The 26798-nt window shown below is 46.2% G+C and overlaps 1 protein-coding gene across 2 annotated transcripts in view; it reads left to right on the forward strand.

Moving 5' to 3' along the window:
• OTUD5 (OTU deubiquitinase 5) overlaps positions 1 to 26798 on the forward strand; it is a 48762-nt gene continuing 21964 nt past the window's right edge. The window contains exons 1-2 of one of the 2 annotated variants that reach the window (XM_077921702.1): positions 1 to 1222; positions 13041 to 13134. In XM_077921702.1, the coding sequence (XP_077777828.1) occupies positions 641 to 1222; positions 13041 to 13134 (676 nt within the window). In that variant the 5' untranslated portion in view covers positions 1 to 640. The remainder of the gene's footprint in view (positions 1223 to 13040; positions 13135 to 26798) is intronic. The other variant, XM_028711427.2, reaches the window with a different exon arrangement.

Here is a 26798-nt window from a genome sequence, read left to right on the forward strand (position 1 = left end):
GGAAGTCGAGCTCGCCGGGGTCAGAGGCCGGCTGTGTTGATGTTGACACTAGGCCGGGCCCGCAGACGGGCCGTAGTAGTAGTAGTAGCCGCCGCCGCCGTCTCTTTCCGGAGACCGCGAAAGGCCCGAAAGCCTCTGAGGAGAGAGCGGGGACGAGGCCGACCCGGCTGGTGTGGGCTGCTCGGGAGAAGCTCCGGCGCCTGGCGGGGAATTGACGGGCGCGCTCCCTACTGAGCGGCGGCGGCGGGGGAAGCGATGCGCCGCGGTTGATCCGGCCATCCGGGCATTTGCCGCCGCCTTCCCCGCTTCCCTCAGAGAGAGCCCCCCGCTTCCCGCTCCCGGCTGCCCTCCCTCCCCCTCCCCCGCGGAGCCCTCTTCATCCGGGTAACCCTGTTTCTTCGCCCTCCTCATCCGGGTAACCTGCGGGGCCCCCTTGGCCCTCGCCGTCCCCGGTGCGCGGCCCTCCGCCTCTCCTCAGGCGCTCCTCTCTCCCGGGCGCCTCTTTCTCCGCCCCGCCCCGACCCCTGACCCGCATTCGCCCTGCCCGAGCCCCCCGCCCCCTCGTCGTCGGGGCAACTGTCACCCCTCGCCCCCTTGAACCTTCCTCCCCGCCGGTCTCCGGGCCCTTCCCGCCCTCGCCATGACTATCCTGCCCAAGAAGAAGGCCTGCCCGGCAGCGGGGGACGGCGATAGGGACCAGCCGGGCTCCCGAGGGGGCGGCCCGGGGGGTCCCGGGGGCCCCGGCGGCGTGGGAGGCCCGGACCCGCGAGGCTGCTCGGGCTCCGACTCGCACCCGCGAGGCCCCGGCGGAGGCGTCGGGGGAGGCGGGGGCCCCGGAGACCCGCACTCGGGGCGCGGCGGCGCCCGCCCCCGGGCCTCGCCGCCGCCTCCGCCGCCTCGCTGGGGGCTGCCCCCCGCCGGCTCCCCGCCGCCGCCCAACCCCGGAGTCGGAGCCGGCGGCGACGGGCCCGGCCTCGGGCTGCTGGACCCCGGAGTGGCCGAGGCGCGGGGCGGGGTCGGGGGCGGCTGCTGCTCCGGCCCCGGGCACAGCAAGAGGCGGCGGCGCGGAGGGTCCGGCGGCGGGCTGGGAGCCGCCGGGCCCGGGGGAGCGGGAGGCAACAGCCCCGAGCAGGATGAGGCCGGCGCCGGCTACAACAGTGAGGACGAGTACGAGACAGCGGCGGCCCGCATCGAGAGCATGGACCCGGCCACCGTGGAGCAGGTACTTCGTGGGGGTGGGGAGCGGACGGCGGGGTCCTTAACCCTCTCGGAGGCCTATGGAGCCCATGCGCCTTTTGGGGGGGGGGTGCTTGCTGCTTGGCACCTTCGTTTCATGCTGGGCTGCACGCTTCCCTATTGCCCTACAGCCGGAGGAGTCCGGCCATCGGGAGTGCATGGTTTAATTGTTTAATTTACCTCGCGTGATGCACGCGTTTTGCGCCCTCCCACTGAAATAGGTCTTAGCTATATAATGGGTACACATCAAAGCGTAGTATGTCAACTAGCCATGCTGCTCCCAGGGTGCTTCTCAGTTGAGGGTTCCTGCAGGATCACTTGGGCTGGATTTGTTTGAAGTTATCCCTAGGAGCAGGTGAAAGCAGAATCTGAAAGGCTCTAATTGAAAAGAGGGGAGCTGTCTCTCTAGTAATGTTTGGTTTCTGGTATCTTTTGTAAAAAAGAAGTGTGCAGATTCACTGTGTTGGCAGGAATGTGACTTACACGGCATATTAAATTGTGAGGCCTCCCTCAGAAGAAAGCAGGATCCCTTTTATGTGGCGTTATTGGTGCCTAGCTGTTTAATAGAGAAAAGATTGCCCTTTAGTTGAAAGAGGGGGAGGCTTGCTCTGGCAATTGTAAGATTTTTAACTATTACTGAAGGGTGGGACAATGTCATGGAGCCAGGTGAGACAAATAAAGGGAATGCGTGTGAGGGGAAACATTTTGCTTATCTGTGCCAATTGATGCAGAAGGGTTTCAACATCATTTGAAAAGAAAATAACATAGCACATCAGCCCTGCATAGAATGTGAAGTTACCTTAGGGGACAAGAGAGAGATGGGGATCTCTCTTTGAGGAAAGGTTACAGGAAATCTTTCAGTTCAATGCTGTGAGTTAAAACAGGAACCCTTGTTTTATAGTTGTAGGTAGAAACACTGGAATGAATACTGGGTCTGGATATGGTATGGAATACAAAAGGGAACCAAAGAATTATTCTCTGTTGGGTTACATTGCCTTTTAGCTTGTAGTTGTAACACCTGAGGTCATCTTTGAGAAGGAAGGATTGATGGGGCCTTTGTGTGTATAGAAATGGCATCTTCCATCCTGTGACTCCAGACAACCTTTTGATACTAAAAATGGAAGTATTACATTCAGAAAGGGGTGGGATCTTTGCTCGAGAGAAACTTGTCTCTGTAAAGAAATTGGATTTGCTTAGCTCCTAAGTGATAGAGTAGGTGTGGAGAGGGTCCAATTTAGAAGACAACAAAAGTAATGGCATGCGGGGTTGATGGGTCTCTATGCTTGATTACAGTTAAGTTGTTTGTAAAGACATTTGAGAGATGAATAACTATGGGGAGAAGAGTCTGTTTTGAGAACTGGCAGACTGAGGAAACATGTGTGCTGGAAGAAATAAGGTTTTCTGCAAGAGTGGCATGCAGATACATGAAACTGACTTGTATTAAGTCAGCCCATCCAGCCCAGTATTGTTTCCTTGGACTGGCAGTGGTTCTCTAGGGTCTTGAGCACAGGACTGACTTCTGGACTTCCTACCAGAGAACCTTTATTTGGAAAGTTGGAGGCTGGATTTGGTGCATGATCACTGAGGTTTGAGCCCCCACCCCACCCCCATGTAGGTCTGTGGCTATTCCATGCAGGTAGGTTCCTAGATCACTCCTAGTTTGGTCTCACTGTTAAGTATGGCTTAGGTCATTGTTGTCTGCAGCAAACTGTCATTTGTTGATGGCTAATATTGGGTGTTCTGATCCTGTTGGTAGCCGTATCCTGTTAAACTATTATAGGAAAGAGAACCTCTTGGTCTACTCAGAAGCAGATCATCCTTTATATTAAGCTACTGCTGTATCCCACAAGGTCATGATCCCAAGCTTGCAGGGAGGGAGGGAAGAAGGAAAATATTTCAGATGACTTTCCCTGGGAAAAAAAGGGAATTATCTCTCAGGCCTCCTGCAGAAAAATGCTTTTGTAAGCTAGCTTGAGATAGTTACTACTGGGGTGGCTAACCTGTGACCCTTCCAGATGCTGCTGAACTACAGCTCCCATCTTTCCTGACCTCTGGCCTCGCTGATGGGATTTGGAATCCAACATCAGGAGGGCCACAGCGGCCCCCCCCCATTCTTTAGCAAACCTGTTCAAGCTTTCTTGTCTTCAGAAAACACTTTCCACATCTATATATTGGCCACAAAAACCCTGGGTGCTGCAGAGGATTCTGGGACATACTCTAGATTGCCTTTTCAGTGTCTTCTAAACATTTTGACCCAGCAGTCTAGAAGCGGACGTTGAGTCTGCAATTAACGTGGCAAATGATCGTAGGCAGACTTGGAATAGCTAGCACCACCATCCTGGTTTTGAGGCAGGGGGGGGTGATGTAAAATCCAGATGTCAAATGGTTGAAACAGAATTCTTGATGGTTTGGAATTTAGCTTAAGATTCTGCCAGATGCAGCAATAAAGTGAGTGAAAAACCATTTCCCACTGCTATAGAGGAAAAAGGAATGCAGCTGTTTTAAATTGCAGCATGATGGATTTGGCCTGAATACTGGGCAGTGGGGAAAATCTTATATTTAAGAATAGGGCAGCTAAGCAAATTGCTTCGGAAAGCTACAGCATTTTTGTGTTCTGAAAAAGAAGCCAGATTATGTTTTCTGTTTTATTGGTAATTGTTTATGTTGCCATACCCAAATGCTCAGAGCAAGTAAATTATATTAAAAATGTCAAATTGAAAGCTATTACAAATATTTACAGAAAATCTATGTATATGATTCAGTTAAATGATGACAAGGGCCAGCTTGGCACCTCACACCAGCTGCTTTATGTTGACAACCCCAACCTAGTTATCATATTTCCTTATGATGCATGCCCATGACTGGGATGTCAGCAACAACTGTGAGTAGTGTAGAAATGTGCAGTGTGGGGGGGGGGGGCAAAATGGTTTCAGGGCAGACCTATCAAATGGCAAGTCTAAGGTGGAATCACATTGGGGGGGTGTCTCCTGATGACCTCACAGTGTGCACTGCCTCATTTGAAGTGTTGTGTCTGAGGCTACTTCAGTGGGTTGGAAAGCTAAGTTTTGTGACAATTGGTCTGTGGTGCTAGATCCACACATCAAATGATAAATGGGCATATGTGAGTAATTCACCCTTGCTCTGGAGAACACTTTCATTCTAACTCTCCAGGGAAGGGAGTGCTATGCTACAGAACAGCTGCTGTGAGTGCTTTTGGCAGTGCTTTCGCTGTATTGATTAGGTATTGCTCCTAACACTTCCCCCAGTGGGTCGGCCAGCAGTTGTGATGGGACACACGAGAGGAGATAATCTCAGAGGGAGGCCTGCATCACACATAGTTCTTGAGGCCCCATACTGCAATTAGTTCCTTGATACACTGTTTTTGCAACCTGCCCAAGCTCAGCAGACAGCATCTTCCAGTCCCTCCTCCAACCTTGGGAATTGCAGTTGTCCTATCAGCTACCCCTCAAGTCTGTGGCTGCTGTTGCTGAATACCAAGTTGGCTCTGAATAAGACCTCTCATGATCTGCTTATGGGTGAGAAGGCCGATCTGCTCTGTATCACTTGAGACCTGGGTGGGTGAGTTGGTCCCACCCAGCTATGCCCATGTGGATACTCTGTGCAGTATCAGGGCAGACTTAAGGGTCAGGGAGTTGCTGTAGAAATTCATTCTCTCTGTTTCGGTCCATTTGGGGGAGGGATCTAGAGTGTGTGTTCCCGGCATTGAGCAGTTGTGACAGATGAGGGATTCTGCTAGTTTACTGCCTGCCTTGCTGCCTTCCAGTCTCCCTGACAGAGCTAGTGGCAGTGGCAGTGTTGAGAACTCCCAGACTGTTGGTTCTGGGGGACATCAACATCCATGCCAAGGCAACTCTGGGGTGGCTTAGGACTTCATGGCTGCCATGAGAACCATGGGGCTGTCTAAAAATGCCATCGGCCCAACGTATGTGGCAGGCCACACTCTGGGCCTTGTTTTCTCAACTAGGAAGGAAGATGGTGATCTGAAAGTAGGAGATAATGACATCAGTCCCTTGTCATGGTCATAGAATCATAGAGTTGGAAGAGACCACAAGGGCCATCGAGTCCAACCCCCTGCCAAGCAGGAAACACCATCAGAGCACTCCTGACATATGGCTGTCAAGCCTCTGCTTAAAGACCTCCAAAGAAGGAGACTCCACCACACTCCTTGGCAGCAAATTCCACTGTCGAACAGCTCTTACTGTCAGGAAGTTCTTCCTAATGTTTAGGTGGAATCTTTTTTCTTGTAGTTTGGATCCATTGCTCCGTGTCCGCTTCTCTGGAGCAGCAGAAAACAACCTTTCTCCCTCCTCTATGTGACATCCTTTTATATATTTGAACATGGCTATCATATCACCCCTTAACCTCCTCTTCTCCAGGCTAAACATGCCCAGCTCCCTTAGCCGTTCCTCATAAGGCATCGTTTCCAGACCTTTGACCATTTTGGTTGCCCTCCTCTGGACACGTTCCAGTTTGTCAGTGTCCTTCTTGAACTGTGGTGCCCAGAACTGGACACAGTACTCCAGGTGAGGTCTGACCAGAGCAGAATACAGTGGCACTATTACTTCCCTTGATCTAGATGCTATACTCCTATTGATGCAGCCCAGAATTGCATTGGCTTTTTTAGCTGCCGCGTCACACTGTTGGCTCATGTCAAGTTTGTGGTCAACCAAGACTCCTAGATCCTTTTCACATGTACTGCTCTCAAGCCAGGTGTCCCCCATCTTGTATTTGTGCCTCTCATTTTTTTTGCCCAAGTGCAATACTTTACATTTCTCCCTGTTAAAATTCATCTTGTTTGTTTTGGCCCAGTTCTCTAATCTGTCAAGGTCGTTTTGAAGTGTGATCCTGTCCTCTGGGGTGTTAGCCACCCCTCCCAGTTTGGTGTCATCTGCAAATTTGATCAGGATGCCCTTGAGTCCATCATCCAAGTCGTTGATAAAGATGTTGAATAAGACCGGGCCCAAGACAGAACCCTGTGGCACCCCACTAGTCACTCTTCTCCAGGATGAATAGGAACCATTGATGAGCACCCTTTGGGTTCGGTCAGTCAGCCAGTTACAAATCCACTGAGTGGTAGCATAGTCAAGTCCGCATTTTACCAGCTTCTTTACAAGAATATCATGGGGCACCTTGTCAAATGCCTTGCTGAAATCAAGGTAGGCTACATCCACTGCGTTCCCTTCATCTACCAGGCTTGTAATTCTGTCAAAAAACGAGATCAGGTTAGTCTGACATGACTTATTTTTCAGAAATCCATGCTGACTATTGGTGATCACAGCATTCCTTTCTAGGTGCTCACAAGACTGTTTGCTTAATGATCTGCTCCAGAATCTTCCCTGGTATTGATGTCAGACTGACTGGGCGGTAATTATTTGGGTCCTCTCTTTTCCCCTTTTTGAAAATAGGGACAACATTTGCCCTCCTCCAGTCTGCCGGGACTTCGCCTGTTCTCCAGGAATTCTCAAAGATGACTGCCAGTGCTTCTGAGATCACATCTGCCAGTTCTTTTAATACTCTTGGATGCAGTTCATCTGGCCCTGGTCAAATCACTTCCTGTTGAGATTTAGGCTTTCAGCATCTTTTCTGCTCTACAGAGGTGTGGTACTTTCTAGGATGCTTTGCTGTTAAAGATTGATGGATCCAATGGGTTTCCAAACAGCTCTGGGAGATTTTCCAGCTGATATGACTGGTGGTCCCGTTGAAGTCCTGGCCGACCTCTGGAACAGCCAAATGGTTAGGCCATTGAGAAAATCGCCTCTGAGTGCCTTCTCCTGCTTCGTGGAGCTTATTTGGCTTCCTGGTATACTCTAGCTTAGGGCAAGGAAACAAGCTCAGAGACTGCTCAAATATGAATGGAGGAAATGAATGCAGTCCAACACTGTTGAGGGCTCACCATCGAGCCTACCTAGTAGCACTGAAGGCAACAATGAAGGCATACGTCTGAATCCATTGCTGTTGCTTGAGTCTCAGGTGGCCTCAGTGGCGTGTAGTGTCTTCTATCAGCTTCGGTTGATGACCCAGCTGTGCCCCTATCTGGACAGGAGTAGCCTAACTTCTGTTGTCTATGCTCCGGTAACCTCTAGGTTAAATTACTGCAATGTGTTACAGTGGTGCCCCGCAAGACGAATGCCTCGCAAGACGAAAAACTTGCTAGACGAAAGGGTTTTCCGTTTTTTGAGTTGTTCCGCAAGACGAATTTCCCTATGGGCTTGCTTCGCAAGACGAAATGTCTTGCGAGTTTGTTTCCTTTTTCTTTAAGCCGCTAATAGCCGTGCTCTGCAAGACGAAGAGACTCGCGGAACGGATTAATTTCGTCTTGCGAGGCACCACTGTATATGTGTGGCTGCAGCCAAATGGCTCACCGGGGCAAGGTCTGATCCTGGTCTGACTAATTGACTGCCAATTAGTTTCTGGGCCCAATTCAAAGTGTTGGTTTTGACCAGGTATAGGCAAACTCCGGCCCTCCAGATGTTTTGAGACTATAATCCCCATCATCCCTGACCACTAGTCCTGTTAGCTAGGGACGATGGGAATTGTAGTTCCAAAACATCTGGAGGGCCGGAGTTTGCCTATGCCTGGTTTTGACCTATAGAGCCTTAAACTTCTCAGGACACTTAATTGCTGCAGTATTCAGTCAGATTCCATCTTAACACGGTGCACCACTTCGTAGAAAGAAGTGTTTGCCTTCACCTAGTTGTCCCAACTATCTTGCTCTTGCATGTCCAGCAGAGATGTTCACACCTACAGGTTCAGGGAGTTTCTTTTTCTCTATGGTGTGACTGTGTGCAGGGTTCTGAAGGTCAGCTTGTGCATGTGCACTAACACACCAAGCTGTCATAGTACGTGACAGTCATGTGGTGAGCGCACAATAGCTGTGGATAAAGAGTTATTTGAATGCTATGTTGTTGAGGAGGAGGGTGCGAAAAATGGTTAAAGAGTGGGGTTTGGCCCGTGTGTCATAGTCACTTGAAAATAATTCCCTGCTTGGTGAATCCTAGCCTCCAAATGCAAGCCTGTATGAGAAGTTTGTATGATTGGGGGACAGCCAGAGCTCAGTGGTAGAGCATCTTCTTTGCCTGCAGAAGGTTCCCGGTTCAATCCACAGATAAGTTGTCTTCTAGACATAAAGTCCTTGAGTATAGTAGATAATTCAGTGTGGTAGCTGAACGCATCTGTTTTATGAGCTAATTGGTACATTGTAGCATGTGCATTTATTTAGCTGTGAGATGTGAATGAACCTAGCTCCTCCCAGATTTGCACTTTGCCTCTCCCAATCCCCTTTTCTCCCGCATGTAGGAGAAAGAGTTCAGCTTGACAACACCTCCTCCTGGTTACACAGAAGGAAAGGGAAGGGAGTATGAGCTTAGGAGGAGGCTAGGCTCATTCATGCCTCACAAAATCATGGTTTGGCACAATGTGTGAATGTAGCCATTGTGTGTGTGTGTGTGTGTGTGTGTGTGTGTGTGTTATGTGTGTGTTATGTGTTTACCATCAACATGCAATATATGTTAGTGGGTTTTATAATTGTTTCTTCCTACATGAAAATACTTTCTGTGTGGGGAATATGTGACATGAAGATGGTCAGATTCTGTCATGTCTCCAAGACAAATAAAGTTCCATGGTAATCACTGAATTCCTCTCATTGCTCCAGTGTTCTGAATTCAGGGCCAAAGTAGGCATAAGGCTCATGATTTTGCCTTGGGTGTTTTTTGTTTTTTCCCCCAAATAACTGGTGTAGAAGCTTGCTTCTTTTTTTTTTTTTTTTTGACAAATAGAAAAGTGTAGCCCAGTTCTTCTGACTGGAACTGTGGCAGACGGAAAAACTTAATTCCTGATCTGGGTTGGCCCCCTCGGCCAGCTATGTTTTTTAAAAAGAAATATATAGGCCAAACAACATGGCAAAACATTGCCTTTAGTCCATTAATGTAATAGGATGCACTTTAAAGTGCTGTACAGAAGAGAGCACATAGGAAATTTGAACTTGTTTGGGTGGTATCTGGACAGAAATGGCATCAATTGAAATGAATGGGAGACTGGCAAGGAGTTAGCTTTGTTCTGAGAATTCATTCTCAAACTGTGGTTGCTGAGTTTTGCCAGTGTTCCACATAATTGTGAAAGGCAGTTGTATATCCTTAAAACATGGAGTAGGCACATGCCTGGGAACTATAATTGTATATGCAAAGACTCTGAAGTTGAGGACTTGTTGGTCAGGGTTATTAGTGTGTTGAAGCGATGTGGGACTGTTGTTCATCAGAGGAAGTGGGTGATTAATACACACACTTCCAAAACACGGCAGGTAGCTGAAGTGACTCATCCATAGGTGAGGGCTGAGAGCTCAGGAGTCTGAAATACTCTAGGCATTCATTCCTAAATAGTCCCAGCAGAAAACCAAATACTCTACCCATTTTAACTGTAAACTCATGCAAAGGAAAAGGCGGGGTGAGAAGAGCTTTTTAAAAGAATAGCAAACATAATTTAGCCAGAGTGAAAAACAACTACTGGAAGGAAGGACAGAAAATGAGAGTTTGTTGTGTTCTGAAAAGCTTTTATGGAAGAGCTTTTGGGGCCGCATATGATGTTCATATTATTTCTGTTAGTCAATGAAAGAAGTGTGTTCCACCTGCTTAGTAAGAAATAGGGAGCAGCTGTTGCCTGATTCTGTAAATATGCAGTGCCTTACATAGATCGTGGGGGCGGGAGGAGTACACATGCACTGTGTGGTGTGAATGAGCAGGTGCTGTTGTGAAATTCAGAATGGAGAAGTCTAAAATAGTCCCTGTACTGGAAAATTTGGGGTTGTGTCTCTTTTTCTGCATAGTTCAACATATTTATTATTACTGTGCTGCTAGATTTTGGTGGTAGAATGCCTTTCCAGTCTCTAAGATATATACTTGTCTAAATATTTCCAAGTTGCAAGAAGTTCATCATTCAGTTGTCTGTGTACACTAGCAGTTGCCTGCAAAAGTTTTGTGAATGTCATTGTTGTCCTAGACTGGGGTAGAAGTTGTGGTCTGGATTACCAAGGTCAGAATATCTTCTACAATCCTAAGAATCTGAACTTTCACTGGAAGAAAAATAAAACTCATTCAGCCCTCATAGTTGTGAAGAGACAGAGATTTAGTTTCTGTTAAATGAAGTTTACTTTTCTTTTCTTTGTGTGTTTTTTAAATATGCCTTAGTTCCTGTAATTGAGGTAATTAAAATTGAAAATTTTCAGCGATTTTCATGCTCACATAATGAGCATGCTGTGTGCAACTTGTTGAGTGCATCTTTCATTACCCTGTCTGAAATTGGAACATTTCTCTGTGCAGCTGTTGTGAAGTAGCCTATACGTTTGTCAGAACTCTGAGGTGGTTTATGTATTTATTCAACTTTTAAGCCCTCATAAATGATCTCAGGATAGTTTGCATGTGTGTATTTTTAAAACCAATTAAAATAACATTAAAATGTTCTGCTTATGGCTCAACCCAGTTTTCTAGGCAGTAACATAGGTTGTAAACAGTGTTAGAAACTTAGATATATAATCTAGGCACCAAATGGCTCCTTAAACCAGGGTTACAGTCGCCAGAACAGAACGTCTAGTTGCCATTTTGGGGCCAGATGGCTTGAAAGTTGTATTTTTCAATGCAACTTTTTCGTTCCTGAAATTTGTTCTGCTTGAGCAGATAAAATATCATGATTAGAATTCTAAAGGATGTGCTGTTAGGGTGTGAAAACAGGCAAGATCCAAGGATCTCCAGACATGCCCCTCCAGATGGAGACGTCAGCCGTCATCCTAGCACCCAGACTTCTTCACTTGGTCGCAAGTGACCGGTAAAAAAGGTACAAAATGCACCTGGATAATTTTGAACATTTGGTTATAAAAGTGTCATTGTGAAAATTCCCAGCGTGGTGGTTGGTACGAAAAATGAGCTAAAGCTGCTGTAGCCCCCCCAAAGATACAAAAGTGTATTGTGGGTACTGGGACAATCTAGACAGCTTTCTATTTATGCAAGACAATGTTGCTCTGAAATATATTTTATGAAACGTTTAATAAATCTGCTCACTATGATTTGCATTGTATAGGTTGTTGGGGTGTGTTGGAGTGGGTGTGTGGAGTTTGGGGAGTGGGTTAGACCCAAACTGTTAGTGCCACAGTTAATAGAATAAGCTATGAGCTTGGACATTTTAGTTCAAAATCAGTCTCGTCCACAACGTCACAAGCAGTCTCAATCAAAACACTGTCTCCAGCCTCCATTGTAATAAGGAGGTGAAAATGCTTGTCTGCTTTACATTACCTGTCTGTGAAATTCATGGGGAGTTTGTTGTGTTTGATGCTCTTTTTGCTCTTTGATTTTCTGGATCCTGTCAAGTTGATCCAGATGACCAAGTATATTGTCTGCCCTGTACAAAATGTTTGGAAAGAGCACCACACAGCACATCTTCCTTGTCTTTTTCCAGAACCCCAAATACCACTAATGGTTCTCCTCACACCAGTTATTCAATTTATGTATAGAAAATGTGATAACAGGGACAAGGGAGGCTGAGCTTTGCTAAGAAGGGGAACTATGGAAGAACAGCTTGGCGGCCTGTGGGCATGCATGTCCACTTGTTGCCAAAAGATGGCAGCACAATCATTTGAGCCAGAAAACACAAATGTACTTTTCTTTAGTAGTTCTGACAAGTTCTGAACTGTTCTAGTGTAAGTTGTTGAAGGGGATTAGGATTAAGCCTTCTAAGAGTCAGTGGTCCACAGGGATGTCTTCTCCTGAGCCAGCCCATTGAAATAAGTAGTTCTTGCCCAGCATTCTTGGAGTATTGGTCGTAATGCAGAATTCTGGATTTTCCCTCCTGGCTAAATGCAGCTGCTTGCATACATACAGTCAGATCTGACCTAATAGAATGCCAAAAAAGAGAGAAACTAGTTCTGAAAAGAGTGCTTTTAATACTTATCACAGCTCAACACATCTTGGGGCATAGGTTCTTCCTTCAGGAGTAATCGTAAAAGTTGCAACTTTTGTACTGTAAGACCAAGTCTGTAAAGCTTTGTAGTGAGAAATTAAATATCTTTAATCTTGATTCAGTAATGAAGCAGTTTGCACAAATACTGCTTCCTGTCTGGCACTGTGAGGAAGACCCTCCTTGGGTTTTTGCATGGATTTTTATTAATTTTCAAAGCAAACAGTAACAAAACTGGGATGAGATATTAAAATAATGTGTTTTCCTTACTCTTGTAGTCGATGCATTTTTGGTGAAGAGCGCTGAGATTGGATCATAGGTGTGTGGGGCATCTTGAGTATGGAAATGTGGAAGGGGCATTTGTGTAACCAAACATGATGTTGTGATGCTCCTCTTAAAAAACACAAAGCATTTGCACATATTATAGACATTTTGCCAAATGTATATTTCTCAGGATGAGAGCTGGATTGAGAGCCTTGTGCCAAATGAGCTTGCAGAAGTTGCTGAGACTTCTCCTATGACTGTGTTGTGGGCATAGAAGTCCAGTATCATCCCGCATTAAAACTGCCATGGTTGGATCACTGTTGGGATCCCGTGGTGTCTCCACTGATAAGCCCAGGGGCTATAATAATGGCCATCTCTTTGCATGGGTCAGCCTCTAGGGGGCACAGTGGAGCCATGCATGGGGGTAACCCTTTCTATTCCAGCTGTGGATTTTAAAGCTGGTGCCCCGTGTTTGGGTTGCCTTATGGGGAACTGGAGAAAGAGTAGGATATGTCACCCTTTCTGGTTTGGGGGATGGGGTTGCCGTCTAACTTGCTGACATCTGCCCCTCCTGTCACCAGCAGGAACACAGGTTCGAGAAGGCGCTGAGAGAGAAGAAAGGGTTCATCATAAAACAGATGAAGGAAGATGGGGCCTGCTTGTTCCGGGCTGTGGGTAAGTCCTGCCTGCTGACGGGTCTTCCTTTTAGAGATTGGACAGCAGGCGGCACTAGAGCTGAAACAAATCCCCGTCCTCAAAAGTTCTCCTCCTGCAAATGTTAAGATTGCATATTTGCAGAATATTGGGTATAGTATTTTACATCTGACACCAGATACCAGTATTTAGATTTGATCATTGACTTTGTTGTAATATTTAGTACTTGTTGACTAATATTGGGTTGCCTGCAGCGGGAGAACAAATCCCAGTGTCCAGTAGGCATAAGATGATCAGGCATGGGGAACCACTGGCACCTTCACTGCTGAAGATGGCAGGAAGCAGACTGCTCCGCCTCCCAAGGATGCTACCATTTGTTTGACCTGGTTGCTGCTTCCCTTTACACTCCTTTTCCCTGCTTCATTTTTTCCCCCATCTCAGTTTACGGTATTTTCAGACTGACCAGGAGGTAGTCTACTAGCCAGAGGCAGGAAGTGGAACTGGGACCCAAGAACGCACCAGTGAGGGCAGAGTTACTGGTGTCATTATAATATTTTTTCCTTGCATGCTCCTTTTTGTGCTGTCTCATGAATACTGGGCAAAGAGGAGAAAAGAGCTCTCTTATCACTGCATGCATAACACATCAAAGGGTGTTGCCCATTAGTGAAAATAAAAAGTAGGGTTGTAGCAAACTAAGTTACAGTCAGAGTTGACCCATTGGGGAATCCACCATTACGCAAGCAAACCTCCACTTGCACAGTGGGGCATTTCCCCTGATGTGCCTGCAGAATCTGTCCCCACCCCTTAGAGCTGATTTTGTGGGTGAGCATAGGACCCAGGGCAGGGGGAGTTTGCTGGAGTCTCTTAGCACTAGTGGTTCTGCTTGTGCATCAACAGCATTTGATTCACTCCATTAAAATTTATGGTCTTGATTAATTTTACATCCACTGATTTCAGTGGGTCTACTCTTGAGTATGACTTAGTTGGATGCAACCTGTTGTAATGGTCATAAGGTACGAAACTGAATATATTACAGAAGCAGTAGTCCCAGTGCCTTTTGAGTTGAAGCTCGCTCTTCATCAGGAAAATAATAATAATAATTTTGGAAGCAAGTAAGCTGAAATATAGTATCAAAAATTCACCAATTAAAGCAACCTTTCCCAAGTTGGTGCCCTCCAGGTGTTTGGATTGCGCCTCCCACCATCCTTGGGAGTAGGGCTGGGTGATACCTGGTTTTCAACACTGTGATATATCACCCGCTAAAAATTGTAATATATCAATATATCACAATGTTTGAATTAAGGATGGAGCTGTGTAGAGGCATTGGCTGGCTTCATTGTTTTTCCCACATTGTGATTTTTGCACACACACGCGCGCACACACACACACACACACTGATTTGTGATATATTACCAGGTCAAAAATTATGAAACCGATATCATGATAGAGACTTCAAACTGGTTTTGGACGATATATCAATATATAACCCAGCCCTACTTGACCGCCACAGCATCTAGAAGGAACCTGGCTGGGGAAGGCTCATTTAAAACATGACTCCTCGGTCTACATCTCCACTTGAGAGCTTTCCCGTTCCCTCTGATCCTGCCTATCTGATTGTCCTACCTCTCTCTCAAACTCAGTATGTTCAAAACTAAGCGTCTCAACTTTCTTCCCAGGCTATCCCCTCATTGATAGTTCTTTATCCCTTGATCCTGTTGATTTGGCAAGAAGCATTAGCTTACTCCATGTACATTTGCTACCCCATATTCAATCTGTCATCCAACCTTATCAGTTTTGCCGGGGCGGCATTGTGAAAATTATACTTCTCAATCTCCATCCTCTTGACTAAAGCTCCAGTTCATTCTCCGGTCATCTTTCTTATTGACGCTTGCAACTTTCCTCTCTCTGGCCTTCCTATGTCTTAGCATATTCCTCTTGCCTCTGTCCAGATTTCTGCTGCCAAAATAATTCACCACTCTTGTTGGACAATATGCTCTTTTCCACAACCTCTTGTCTCCCTCAAATGCCCAAAGGCCTCCTGCTCCTTTCAGCAAAGCTACTCCTTTCCCTTTTGTTGGTCCTTGTGTCTGGAACACCATCACAAAGTACCTTCCTCTTGCAGGTCTCTCCTGAAAGTCCACCTTTTCTGTAAAGCAATTCATTAAAACCTTTGGAGTGGTATTCACCTAACGAGCCCCATCAGCAGGAGCCCTGAACAAGGACTTCTGTTTGTGCAATGGTGCTTTCCTCCCTCTTCTCCCTCCTCACCCCCTGAAATTGGCTTGTGGGTGTGTCAGGAGTAGCCCCAGAACAGTGTGAGTTCAGAGGAGAGGGGAAATGTTACATCTGGCAAGCTGCAATCCTTACACAGATGGAATGTTTGGAAGAGAGCATTGAATTCTACCCTTAATCCTCACCCCCTTCAGAAACTAACCCTAAGTACATGCAACTGCATTATAGGCCATATTTTTCCATGTATAAGATGCCCCCGTACATAAGACGACCCCTATTTTTTTGAACCCAAAATTAAGAAATCAATATTTTCAATGTCAAACAGAACAACTTTGGTAGTTTCGTAAATATTTAAAGTACTGGTTTATTTAGTACAGTGGAACCTCAGGTTGCGAATGTGATACGTGTGGGAGGCATGTTTGCAACCTGCAGCATTCGCAACCCGCAGTGCTGTGTCTTAGTGCTTCTGCGTGAGCGCCGAAATCCAGAAGTAACCCGTTCCGGTACTTCCAGATTCAGCGCTGTGTGCAACCCGAAATTGCATAACCTGAAGCATCTGTAACCCAAAGTACCACTGTACCGTATATTTAAACATCAGCGGCGGTCAGAGAAGTTGGGCAAAGTTGTTGAGGTTTTTTCAGTGATCGCAAGCTCCCCCCCGATCCGCCACCACTAAGCCCAGGCCGTCTGGGCCACTCGCGCCAGAACCCATCCCGAGCCACCCATGTCAGAACCTGAGCCCAGGCTGCCCTAACCCCTGTGCATTAATCATCCCTGTATAAGACGAGCCCCAATTTTTGACTAAAAAAAAAATTAGCATAAACATTGTCTTAAACACGGAAAAATACGGTACATTCTCCTGCTAATAGCTTTGTTCTTGTCATCTTTCTTTTTGGTCTCTCCATCCCTCCATTAGAAATGTAAACAATAAGCTCATCCAGGCAGCCTTGTGTCGCATGGTCTGTGTTACTCTATAAATGGTCATATACCCAGATAGTGTGTTGTTTACAAAAAAGGGGATTATTGAATCTCCTATTCTTAAGACAAATCCGAAATGGTTTCTGAAGCAGCTCTCTTGGAATTCATAGCACAGCTCTTGTAGAAATTTGAAATTTCTATTCTGGGGACTCCTCTTTGGTGGAGAGGAAACACTTCAGTGTCTTCCCCACAGCTGACATGCACTTTCGAGAAATGACGCTGACCCAGCCTCTCTTACAAGAAGTAGACTCCAGAAGACATTTCCTGCTAGATAGCAGTGGTGAGGGCTCTGACCACTTTGCAGCTCATGGATCTGAGTTTTCTCAGTAAAACCTCATCTGTACCTAGAAGAGATTGTGCCTGTCGCCATGAATAGCAAGGAGAAATATGTCAAGTAATTGGAGCCCTGCTCCTTACATTTTTTCAAAAAATATATGGCATCATTAGTGTATTTATGGTTTATGGAACATAATAATAATAATATGTTCATAACCTCTGGAGGGCATCATGTTGGGGAAGAAGACTGCTTTATAGGGAGTGCGATCCCAAAGCTGGGGAGCAACTAGCAAGAATATTTCACTCCATGCCACCCTCCTAATTGTATTGTGTATGAGGGGGCTCTCCAGCCCAGCCAGCATAGCCTGTGGGCAGTGATTGTGGGAGTTGTAGTCCAAAAACATCTTGAGGGCTGCAGGTTAGCCACCCCCAGGCTAGAAAATTCAGATTTAACAGACGCTGCTGCAACAGGTGCTCAGGAACACTTGTCAGTTGTCATGTTCCACACCAGTTGCACCCTTCAGGCAGCTGACATACTATATACTATATATTATATATTATATATTATATATTATATATTATATATTATATATTATATATTATATATTATATATTATATATTATATATTATATATTATATATTATTATATATATATATTATATATTATATATTATTATATATTATATTATAGCCTTAGTGTTGGAAGGGGGTCAACTGGCCATTAATTCAGTGCTGTGTCGCAAAACAGGACCAGGGCACCCATTCACACCCACCTACTCTCTACTATCAAGCCATTGGTTTGGTTTGCATTGGCAGTGTTGCCTACTCTGTCAGTCAGCTCCCAGAGTCTCAAGCTGAGGTCTTCCTGCTACCTGACTTCCTTTATAATTGGAGATGCCACAGGTCGAACCTGGAACTTTTCCATTCAGAGCATGCACTCTGCCCTAGAGTTATGGATTATCCCCCCAAAGGAGACAGGCTGCAAAACAAAAAACCCAAACAACTCCAGGTGATTTGTGCAAGTAAGCCAAGTTGGGTATTGCAAAAGAAGGGTCAACACCACCCCCCCCCCAGCTATTACCAGTGTGACAGGGAGGGGGAGCTAATTCCTACTTGGTCTTAAGGGTAGTCATACTTCAAACATTAACAATACCCATTTACTGGGTGCGCTGTGGATACTATAGCACTACTTCATTCCCCATAAGTTTGTCCTACTGTGCTAGGGGATGTGAGTGGCACTGTGGTCTAAACCACTGAGCTCTTGGGCTTGCCAATCATAAGGTTGGCAGCTAAAATCTGTGCAACGGGGTGAGCTCTTGTTGCTCTGTTCCAGCTCATGCTAACCTAGCAGTTTGAAAGCATACTAGTGCGAGTAGATAAGTAGGTATTGCTGCGTCGGGAAGGTAAACAGTGTTTCTGTGCACTCTGGCTCTTGTCACAGTGCTCCAGAAGTGGTTTAGTCATGCTGCCCACATGACCCAGAAAAGCCGTCTGCGGACAAAAGGCCAACTCCCTCAGCCAGAAAGTGGAGATGAGCGCCACACCCAGTATTTGAATTTGACTGGAATAACCATCCAGGGGTCCTTTCCCTTTTTACCCAATTGTTGTTGTTGTTTAGTCGTGTCCGACTCTTCGTGACCCCATGGACCAGAGCACGCCAGGCACCTCTGTCCTCCACTACCTCCCGTAGTTTGGTCAAACTCATGCTGTTAACCTCGAAAACACCATCCAACCATCTCGTCCTCTGTCGTCCCCTTCTCCTTGTGCCCTCCATCTTTCCCAGCATCAGTGTCTTCTCCAGGGAGTCTTCTCTTCTCATGAGGTGGCCAAAGTACTGGAGCCTCAGCTTCACGATCTGTCCTTCCAGTGAGCACTCAGGGCTGATTTCCTTAAGAATGGATGCGTTTGATCTTCTTGCAGCCCATGGGACTCTCAAGAGTCTTCTCCAGCACCATAATTCAAAAGCATCAATTCTTCGGCGATCAGCCTTCTTTATGGTCCAGCTCTCACTTCCATACATCACTACTGGGAAAACCATGGCTTTAACTATATGGACCTTTGTTGGCAAGGTGACGTCTCTACTTCTCAAGATGCTGTCTAGGCCTGTCATTGCCCTTCTCCCAAGAAGCAGGCGTCTTTTAATTTCGTGGCTGCTGTCACCATCTGCAGTGATCATGGGAGCCCAAGAAAGTAAAATCTCTCACTGCCTCCATTTCTTCCCCTTCTATTTGCCAGGAGGTGATGGGACCAGTGGCCATGATCTTCGTTTTTTTGATGTTGAGCTTCAGACCATATTTTGCGCTCTCCTCTTTCACCCTCATTAAAAGGTTCTTTAATTCCTCCTCACTTTCTGCCATCAAGGTTGTGTCATCTGCATATCTGAGGTTGTTGATATTTCTTCCGGCAATCTTAATTCCATCTTGGGATTCATCCAGCCCAGCCTTTCGCATGATGTATTCTGCATATAAATTAAATAAGCAGGGAGACAAAATACAGCCTTGTCGTACTCCTTTCCCAATTTTGAACCAATCAGTTGTTCCATATCCAGTTCTAACTGTATCTTCTTGTCCCACATAGAGATTTCTCAGGAGACAGATGAGGTGATCAGGCACTCCCATTTCTTTAAGAACTTGCCATAGTTTGCTGTGGTCGACACAGTCAAAGGCTTTTGCATAGTCAATGAAGCAGAAGTAGATGTCTTTCTGGAACTCCCAATATGCTACCGTAATGTGTAAAACAAGAATGAAAAGCCTATGGTCCTCCAGATCTTGTGGGACTCCCAACTCCCATTGTCACCAACTGACAAGGCCAGTGGTTAGGAATGATGGGAAGGGGGTGCACTGTCTGAACCTCCATCTTCCCTACAATTCTAGACCCAAACAAAAAAATCCAGGACCGGTTGTGCAGGTCATGACCACATATTCATCACCCAGCCAGCACTGGCGAACACAGAGGGAACATTAAGGTCCTGTGTAATGGACCCTTCCCACATTGATTACAGCACTGCAAATGAACTTGTGAAACCTCTGCTACTCACATGAGGTCTAAAGGGAGCTTGAGTCATCTTGAAACTGATACATTTTTTTAAAATAAAAATGTATTCTGTTGATTTTCAAATTGAAACCGAAGCATTCTTAACTTTTGTGAAGGTGGGAGCAAAGACATTTCAAGAAACAAAAAGGTCATAACTGCCCATCTCACAATGAAGTGGGGAGCCCAGATGGGAAAGATTTGCATCCAAAAAGTATTCCTAGGGAGCTTGCTGATTAGGGGCTGGATTGAACTTTGAGAGAACCCCCAGAAGCGCATGAAGGTCTCCACCTTCCATCAGGCAAGCATAAATGCTCGTACTGACAGAGCAGTCTCTTTAGCACTACTTTGAATTCTTCCAATACAAATCTTCCTGTTACAGATGAAATAGTTTACATTTGTGCATTCAGGTTTTCAGTTGCTGCTGCCGCCGCTGTTTTGTAAATTAAAACTTATGGATGTTTGCAGTTCTTCCTCTCACAATGTCTTCCTGCACCTTAAGTGGGATGTGGTGTCTCAGCACAGCTGTTCTGGGTTTGTCCTACACCATAAGGTAAAGGGATCCCTGACCATTAGGTCCAGTCGTGACCGACTTAGGGGCTGCGGCGCTCATCTCGCTTTATTGGCCGAGGGAGCCGGCGTACAGCTTCCGGGTCATGTGGCCAGCATAACTAAGCCGCTTCTGGTGAACCAGAGCAGCGCACGGAAACACCATTTACCTTCCCGCCGGAGCAGTACCTATTTATCTACTTGCACTTTGACGTGTTTTCGAACTGCTAGGTAGGCAGGAGCTGGGACCGAGCAACAGGAGCTCACCCCGTCGCGGGGATTCGAACCGCCAACTTTCTGATCACCAAGCCCTACGCTCTGTGGTTTAGACCACAGTGCCACCCGCTTTTTCACTTGGTGGAAATATGCAGCATCTTTTCCTCCAGCAACAGCTAAACTTGCAGCAAATTATTATCTTTGGACCAAAAGTTTAGGAATCCAGAAAACCATCCGCATTTGGTCACTGAAGTAAATCATGCTATTGTGGGTATTGTTGCTGAATATGCTTGTATTGTTCTGGTATCTCCTGTGCTGCCTGTATAGCCTTTAGGGGGGGATGAAGGTTTGGACGGCACATCTCTTCCATATCCCACCACACTTGTGCTTTCATGGCAAGTAGCTTTTGAAAAAGGCAGGAGTTTTAAAAGAAGCTTGTGAATGGAACATGAGAGATTAGGGAATTGTCAGGAATAGCACAGACTATTTTGTGTGAACCTAAGGAGCTCTTAACTTTCAAACTCCTGGTTAGTTTGTTTCTACTTCAGGCTTTTTTCTATTTTTTTTGCAGGATTTGCTTTCTAAGTAGGTAGTTATGCTCAGCTATGCCCTGCAGGGGTCAGCATAAGTTTTGCGGTTCACCTTCCACCTCCAGCTGCCAATAGAGATAAGACACCCCATTTCTTTGGCACAGAAACCTTGTGTTAACACACCCTGCTTCACTGACTCAGCAGGCCAGAGCTCTTGGAGAAAACATGACTCTGCAAATTGTCCTGTGACACAGCATTTTTAAGAGAAGTAGAGCTGTGTGATAAATGGCCTGGAGCTGGCTTGAAGTCCACTGACTTTTGACAGTATTGTATGTGTGCAAGGAGTGAGTGTTGGTGGTGGGAGAGCTGTGCAAAATAATGTGGTATAATGGCAAAAAGAACATGTACACACCCATAAATCCCATTTAGCATCCACTCTAAAGGTGTAAATGAGCTTGGTGTTTGCCATGATTCATCACACTAAGTTTGCAGTGAAGCCAGTGGGGTTTTGCTGCAGTTGATTTAGCAATCACAGCGCTGGAATAGATCTGAAAGTAATCAAGTCCGATGTCTTCACCAAAGCAGATTAATCCATGTGTGCCAATACTGCTGCATATTGCTTCCCATCCCATATGCCACATGCTTTAAATTGTTTTTAATGCTGTATTTTAGATTTTTGTAACCTGCCCTGGGGCCTTCTGGTAAAGGACAGGTAATAAATATGATGGTGATTATTATTTACACACAACTCCATCACATCTGGATGAAGCAGAGCCCATGCCAGAACATAAAGGTAAAGGTAAAGGTACCCCTGCCCGTACGGGCCAGTCTTGACAGACTCTGGGGTTGCGTGCCCATCTCACTCAAGAGGCCGGGGGCCAGCGCTGTCCGGAGACACTTCCGGGTCACGTGGCCAGCGTGACAAAGCTGCATCTGGTGAGCCAGCGCAGCACACGGAATGCCGTTTACCTTCCCGCTGGTAAGCGGTCCCTATTTATCTACTTGCACCTGGGGGTGCTTTCGAACTGCTAGGTTGGCGGGCGCTGGGACCGAGCAGCGGGAGCGCACCCCGCCGTGGGGATTCGAACCGCCAACCTTTCGATCGGCAAGCCCTAGGCGCTGAGGTTTTACCCACAGGGCCACCCGCGTCCCATGCCAGAACATAGAACATCATAAAAACCTTGGTACATCATACTGAAGGCCCGTCTAATCCAGCATGCTGTTATCACAGTGACCGACAAGATGCCACTGGGAAGTCCACAAACCAGACATGAGCACAATAAGACCCTTTTGGCTTGTGCTGTTCAGCAACCTTCAAGTGCCTTCTCAATAAGGACATAGGAATGTTGATATATCAAGAAAGTAATTTATTTTTCTTCCTTCTTCACACAATTCATAATGTTACAAAGCCTTTGTCTTTCATTGACTTTTGTACTGTAAACTTAAATAGCTCTTAAGCCTTTCTTCAAAAGGAAAGTTTTGCCACCGCCTTTCACTCAATGATTTTAGTTGTCATCTTCTGTAACGTCTGTGGCCTAGTGATGTCTTCTTGTAAGTGGTGTAACCAGAGGATTGCAGTGTGCCAAATGAGGGCATATAATAGGATTAATTTTTTTATAATAACTTGGCACTTGTTGTTTGTCCTCCCCATCTTTTTTGTAATAATTCTCAATAGTGAGTGATCTTGCTTACAGTGCTAACGTTAAGCAAGTTTTCCACCATGACCCAATTTTTTTCCTGGATAGTCATAGCATCATAATGATAAATCGTTCGGATCCCAAACATGGAGAGTTGTTGCGCTCTGGCCATAAACCAATTTAGGACGGGGGGCAGGGTGTGTGAGGGACCTGCCATCTACTTTTCTTACTAAAAATATCAGGCTTTCTTCCACCTGGTCATGTGCGAGTAGTTGTCTCTTTCTTCAGCCATTCTTGCTGTCCTTCCTTCTACTTGGTTTGATTTGAATGAATGAATGAATTTGTGAGTCAAAGTGACCAATACTGGATGCTATTGCAAATCCCAGTGTGTTGCATAATCTATAATTAAATATTACCTTATATTTACCAGGGAAACTTTGCCTAGTGTACCTGAGAATTGTGTTTGCTGCTATATGCAGCTATCTCACTGCTGCAGCTCTTCCTTGTCTTATGAATTACAAAGGTCCTGTAATACCTGTCTTCCTCCTTTTTTTTTTGTCCCCAGACAAAATACTTGCCCTTAGTCCCTTGAGTCTGGCGCCTTGCACTTGGTGCTACTGAACTTTGCTTCCTTATTTGTAGTGCTTGAGGTCATCCTGTTCATTCTACATAACTTCCAAATCTGTATTTGCATCAGTAATGCTTCCTTGTTTACCTCTTCTTGTTTCTGAAGGTTACTACGAAATACTGAATAAAGAATGGTCTGCTTTGCATGTAATTCTGAGCTTAAATTATGACTTAGTGTGGATGAGCAAATATGATGGTGCACAGTGAGAAAAGCATTGCCACTTCACTTCTCCACTGCTACTTCTGTGCTACAGTGGTGCCTCGCAAGACGAAAATAATCCGTTCCGCAAGTCTCTTCGTCTAGCGGTTTTTTCGTCTTGCGAAGCAACCCTATTAGCGGATTAGCGCTATTAGCGGTTTAGCAGCTTAGTGGCTATTAAAGGCTTAGCGGCTTAGCGGCTAAAAGGCTATTAGCGGCTTAGCGGCTTAGAAAAAGGGGGGGGGGAGCAAAAAAAACCCCGCAAAGCTTGCAAGACATTTTCATCTTGCGAAGCAAGCCCATAAGGAAAATCGTCTTGCGAAGCAACTCAAAAACGGAAAACTCTTTCGTCTAGTGGGTTTTCCGTCTTGCGAGGCATTCGTCTTGTGGGGCACCACTGTACTATGAACTAAGCCATGGCTTCGATTTAGTATTGCCTCTGAACCTTGGCTCATGGGTTGCCTCATTCCAAACAAGCTATGGGTGGGATTCATCTAAGTTGTTGCATGCACAGAACAAGATCTGCCTGAGCAATGGGACTTCTCCCCCATACAGTGGTACCTCTGGATGCAAACAGGATCTGTTCCGGAGCCCCGTTCACATCCTGAAGCGAACGCAACCCGCGTCTGCGCGGGTCGCTATTCACCGCTTCTGTGCATGCGTGGGACGTCATTTTGACCATCTGCGCATGCGCGAGCAGCAAAACCCGGAAGTAATGTGCTCCGTTACTTCCAGGTCGCCACAGCGCTCAACCTGAAAATACTCACCCCAAAGCTACTTCAACCCGAGGTATGACTGTACCCCCTAAAACTATTCAGTGTGTTTGGTAGACCCCCTAGAACAGGTTTAGGGGGCATGGAGGAGGATAGGAGGGAAATTGTGCAAGTGGACCTCATTCTCTCCAAACATGCCCCATGAGCTGAAGCCCAGGTTTGTTCTTGTCTTACTGTCCTAGTGGTTTGTTTGGGAAAGATAAGCCATACACCCATTTTTGGACTGTGGCTTGGCTCCTGGTAACTCAGTAGCAGCAGAGGAAGAGCCAGGTGGTTGTGATTTTCTCACTGTGTACCAGCACATTCACACAGTCACTCATCATAGGCGCCGACTCCATGGGGCCTGAGGGGGCCCGAGCCCCCTCAAAAATTCGTTTGGGGGGGCTCCGCCCCCCCAATAATTTAAGAAAATTATTAGTTATATTATGCTTTGTAAAATCACAAAATTATGTTGGTATTTTTTATTTTCCTTGTTTGATGATAGTTACCTTTTAAAATACATTCAGTAATGAGTTAAAACAAAGCCACTCCCGATCTAGAGAGGGGGTGGGGTTGCGGGCTCTCGACCCATCAACAATCTCGCGGGGCTGGCGTCAGCCCCGCGAGAAGCGGGGCTTCCCCCTAGCTCATTAATATTCACCGCCCACGGCGGCAGCCAATCGGCTGCCGCAAAAGGCAGGCCCTCACAGGTTCACTTAAGGTCGGGGCAGCCCGGGGCTCGCCCCTTTCGTTCCCCCAGCAGCAGCGGTTTGGAGGTCTTCCTTCTCCGTCGCTGTTACTCTCGCTCGGGCTTCTGTTCATCTTTCCCGGAACTTATCCCTCGCTTCTGACCTCATCCTTCCTCAACCTAGCGGCTACCCTCACCGTCTCCCGGGCGCAAGGGGAAGAATTGCCAGCCGGCTCGAGCGACAGAACACGCGCCATACAGCGCCCTCCACGTTGGTTCCTATTGTCGGCTCCGATCGCGCGAGCCGATCGGAGGTTTGCTCGCGTTATCGGCTTTGCCCCAGGAGGTTTGCTCGCAGTATCGGCTTGTGGGGGCAGGCATTGTGTTGTTTTTTCATATTTAGCTTGGCATCTAAAATTTAGAAAACTTCCCGGGGCAGGACCCCGGTATGGGCCCCCCCAATATTTTTTATAAGTCGGCGCCCCTGTCACTCATTCACATTAAGCTTAGCACTAGGCAGCTATGCTCCACTGTACAAGTTTCACCTTGGGGATGAAAATCCATGCTGACTTGTTGGGCTTGACTACTGCGCCAATACAGTTTGCACAAAGATGGCACCCTGTACCCTGTACAGGGATAGCTATATTCTTGGTCCTGCAATTCTGTCAATGGATCATGCAAGGATGAAATGCAATATATTGGATGAAACTTCAGCCTGCAAAGAACCTGCAATTTTCATTTATTTATTTGTAAGGAAGTTTTTTTGTGTCTTGTGTAGTACCTCAGCCCACAAAATTAGTATTGTAGACTCCACAAAAAATAGTACAGTGGTACTTCGGGTTACAGATGCTTCATGTTACAGATGCTTCAGGTTACAGGCTCCGCTAACCCAGAAATAGCACCTTGGGTTAAGAACTTTATTTCAGGATGAGAACAGAAATTCCACCGCCGCCGCGGCAGGAGGCCCCATTAGCTAACGTGGCACCTCAGGTTAAGAATGAACCTCCAAAACGAATTAAGTTCTTAACCCGAGGTACCACTGTATTGTATTGGACTCCACATAATTAGTATTGTAAAACAACAGCCTTTCATGGCCCCTGTCCCACCTTAGTATGGTGTGTGGTTGGATCTTCACAGTGCTAAGGGCAGGAGGCTTCAGAATTCTTGGAAGCCTCTGAGTCCATTGTGTTTTCTGCCCCCACCAGATAAGTGTTATCTGTTTTGTGTTACTAGCCACTATATCTTGGAGTCTGTACTCTTTCCAATGCCCATACTCTCAATTCTGGTTTCCCTCAACTTTGCTTTCCCCTCACTCTTGGCCCTTCCCACTGTGTCCCATGTAATTCTGCTTTGGATGTGTTAGGAATTAACCTGGATGTGGAGTTTAGGACTTTGTTCTGAGAAAACCCTGATGGTTAGCTTAGGTCAGTGTGTTTGCTCCTTCTCCCCTTATCTGTCCACTCTGCTCATCTGGGCAGCGCCTGTTTACTCCTCATGTGCTCTGTACTGTTCATGTTCAACGTATCATCAGCATACACTAACAAAGATTCTGGATTCTGACGCAGTAGTTGGCTTTCTGAGAATCTTGGGACTCAGCTACATTCGCAAAGATAAAGCGCTTGATTTGCATTATAACACTGACACCAGATGGTGCTGTGGAGTCCCATTTATCACCAATGGGATTTCCCTGTATGAAGTTGACAACACATTTAACTGATTTGCTTCTTTGATCTGTCTAGATCGGGCCTTGGTTTTTATTTTCTGGCATGCTTCGTCTTTAGGCATTCAGCAAAATCTTGGAATATGTACTTACCAGTGTCTGCTTGAAAACCCAAATGGGTTTTTGACGCTGCTTCAGAACTGGGGACTTCTGTGCTCCTATAACCTTTTGCACATTCGCGTTTTTGAGGTGTATATCTGTATGTCTTGGGAAACCTCTGATTTAGAAGCAGAATCAAAATATAAGAATA

This window comes from Podarcis muralis, chromosome 17 (genome assembly GCF_964188315.1).
Source record: "Podarcis muralis chromosome 17, rPodMur119.hap1.1, whole genome shotgun sequence".
Taxonomy (NCBI): domain Eukaryota; kingdom Metazoa; phylum Chordata; class Lepidosauria; order Squamata; family Lacertidae; genus Podarcis; species Podarcis muralis.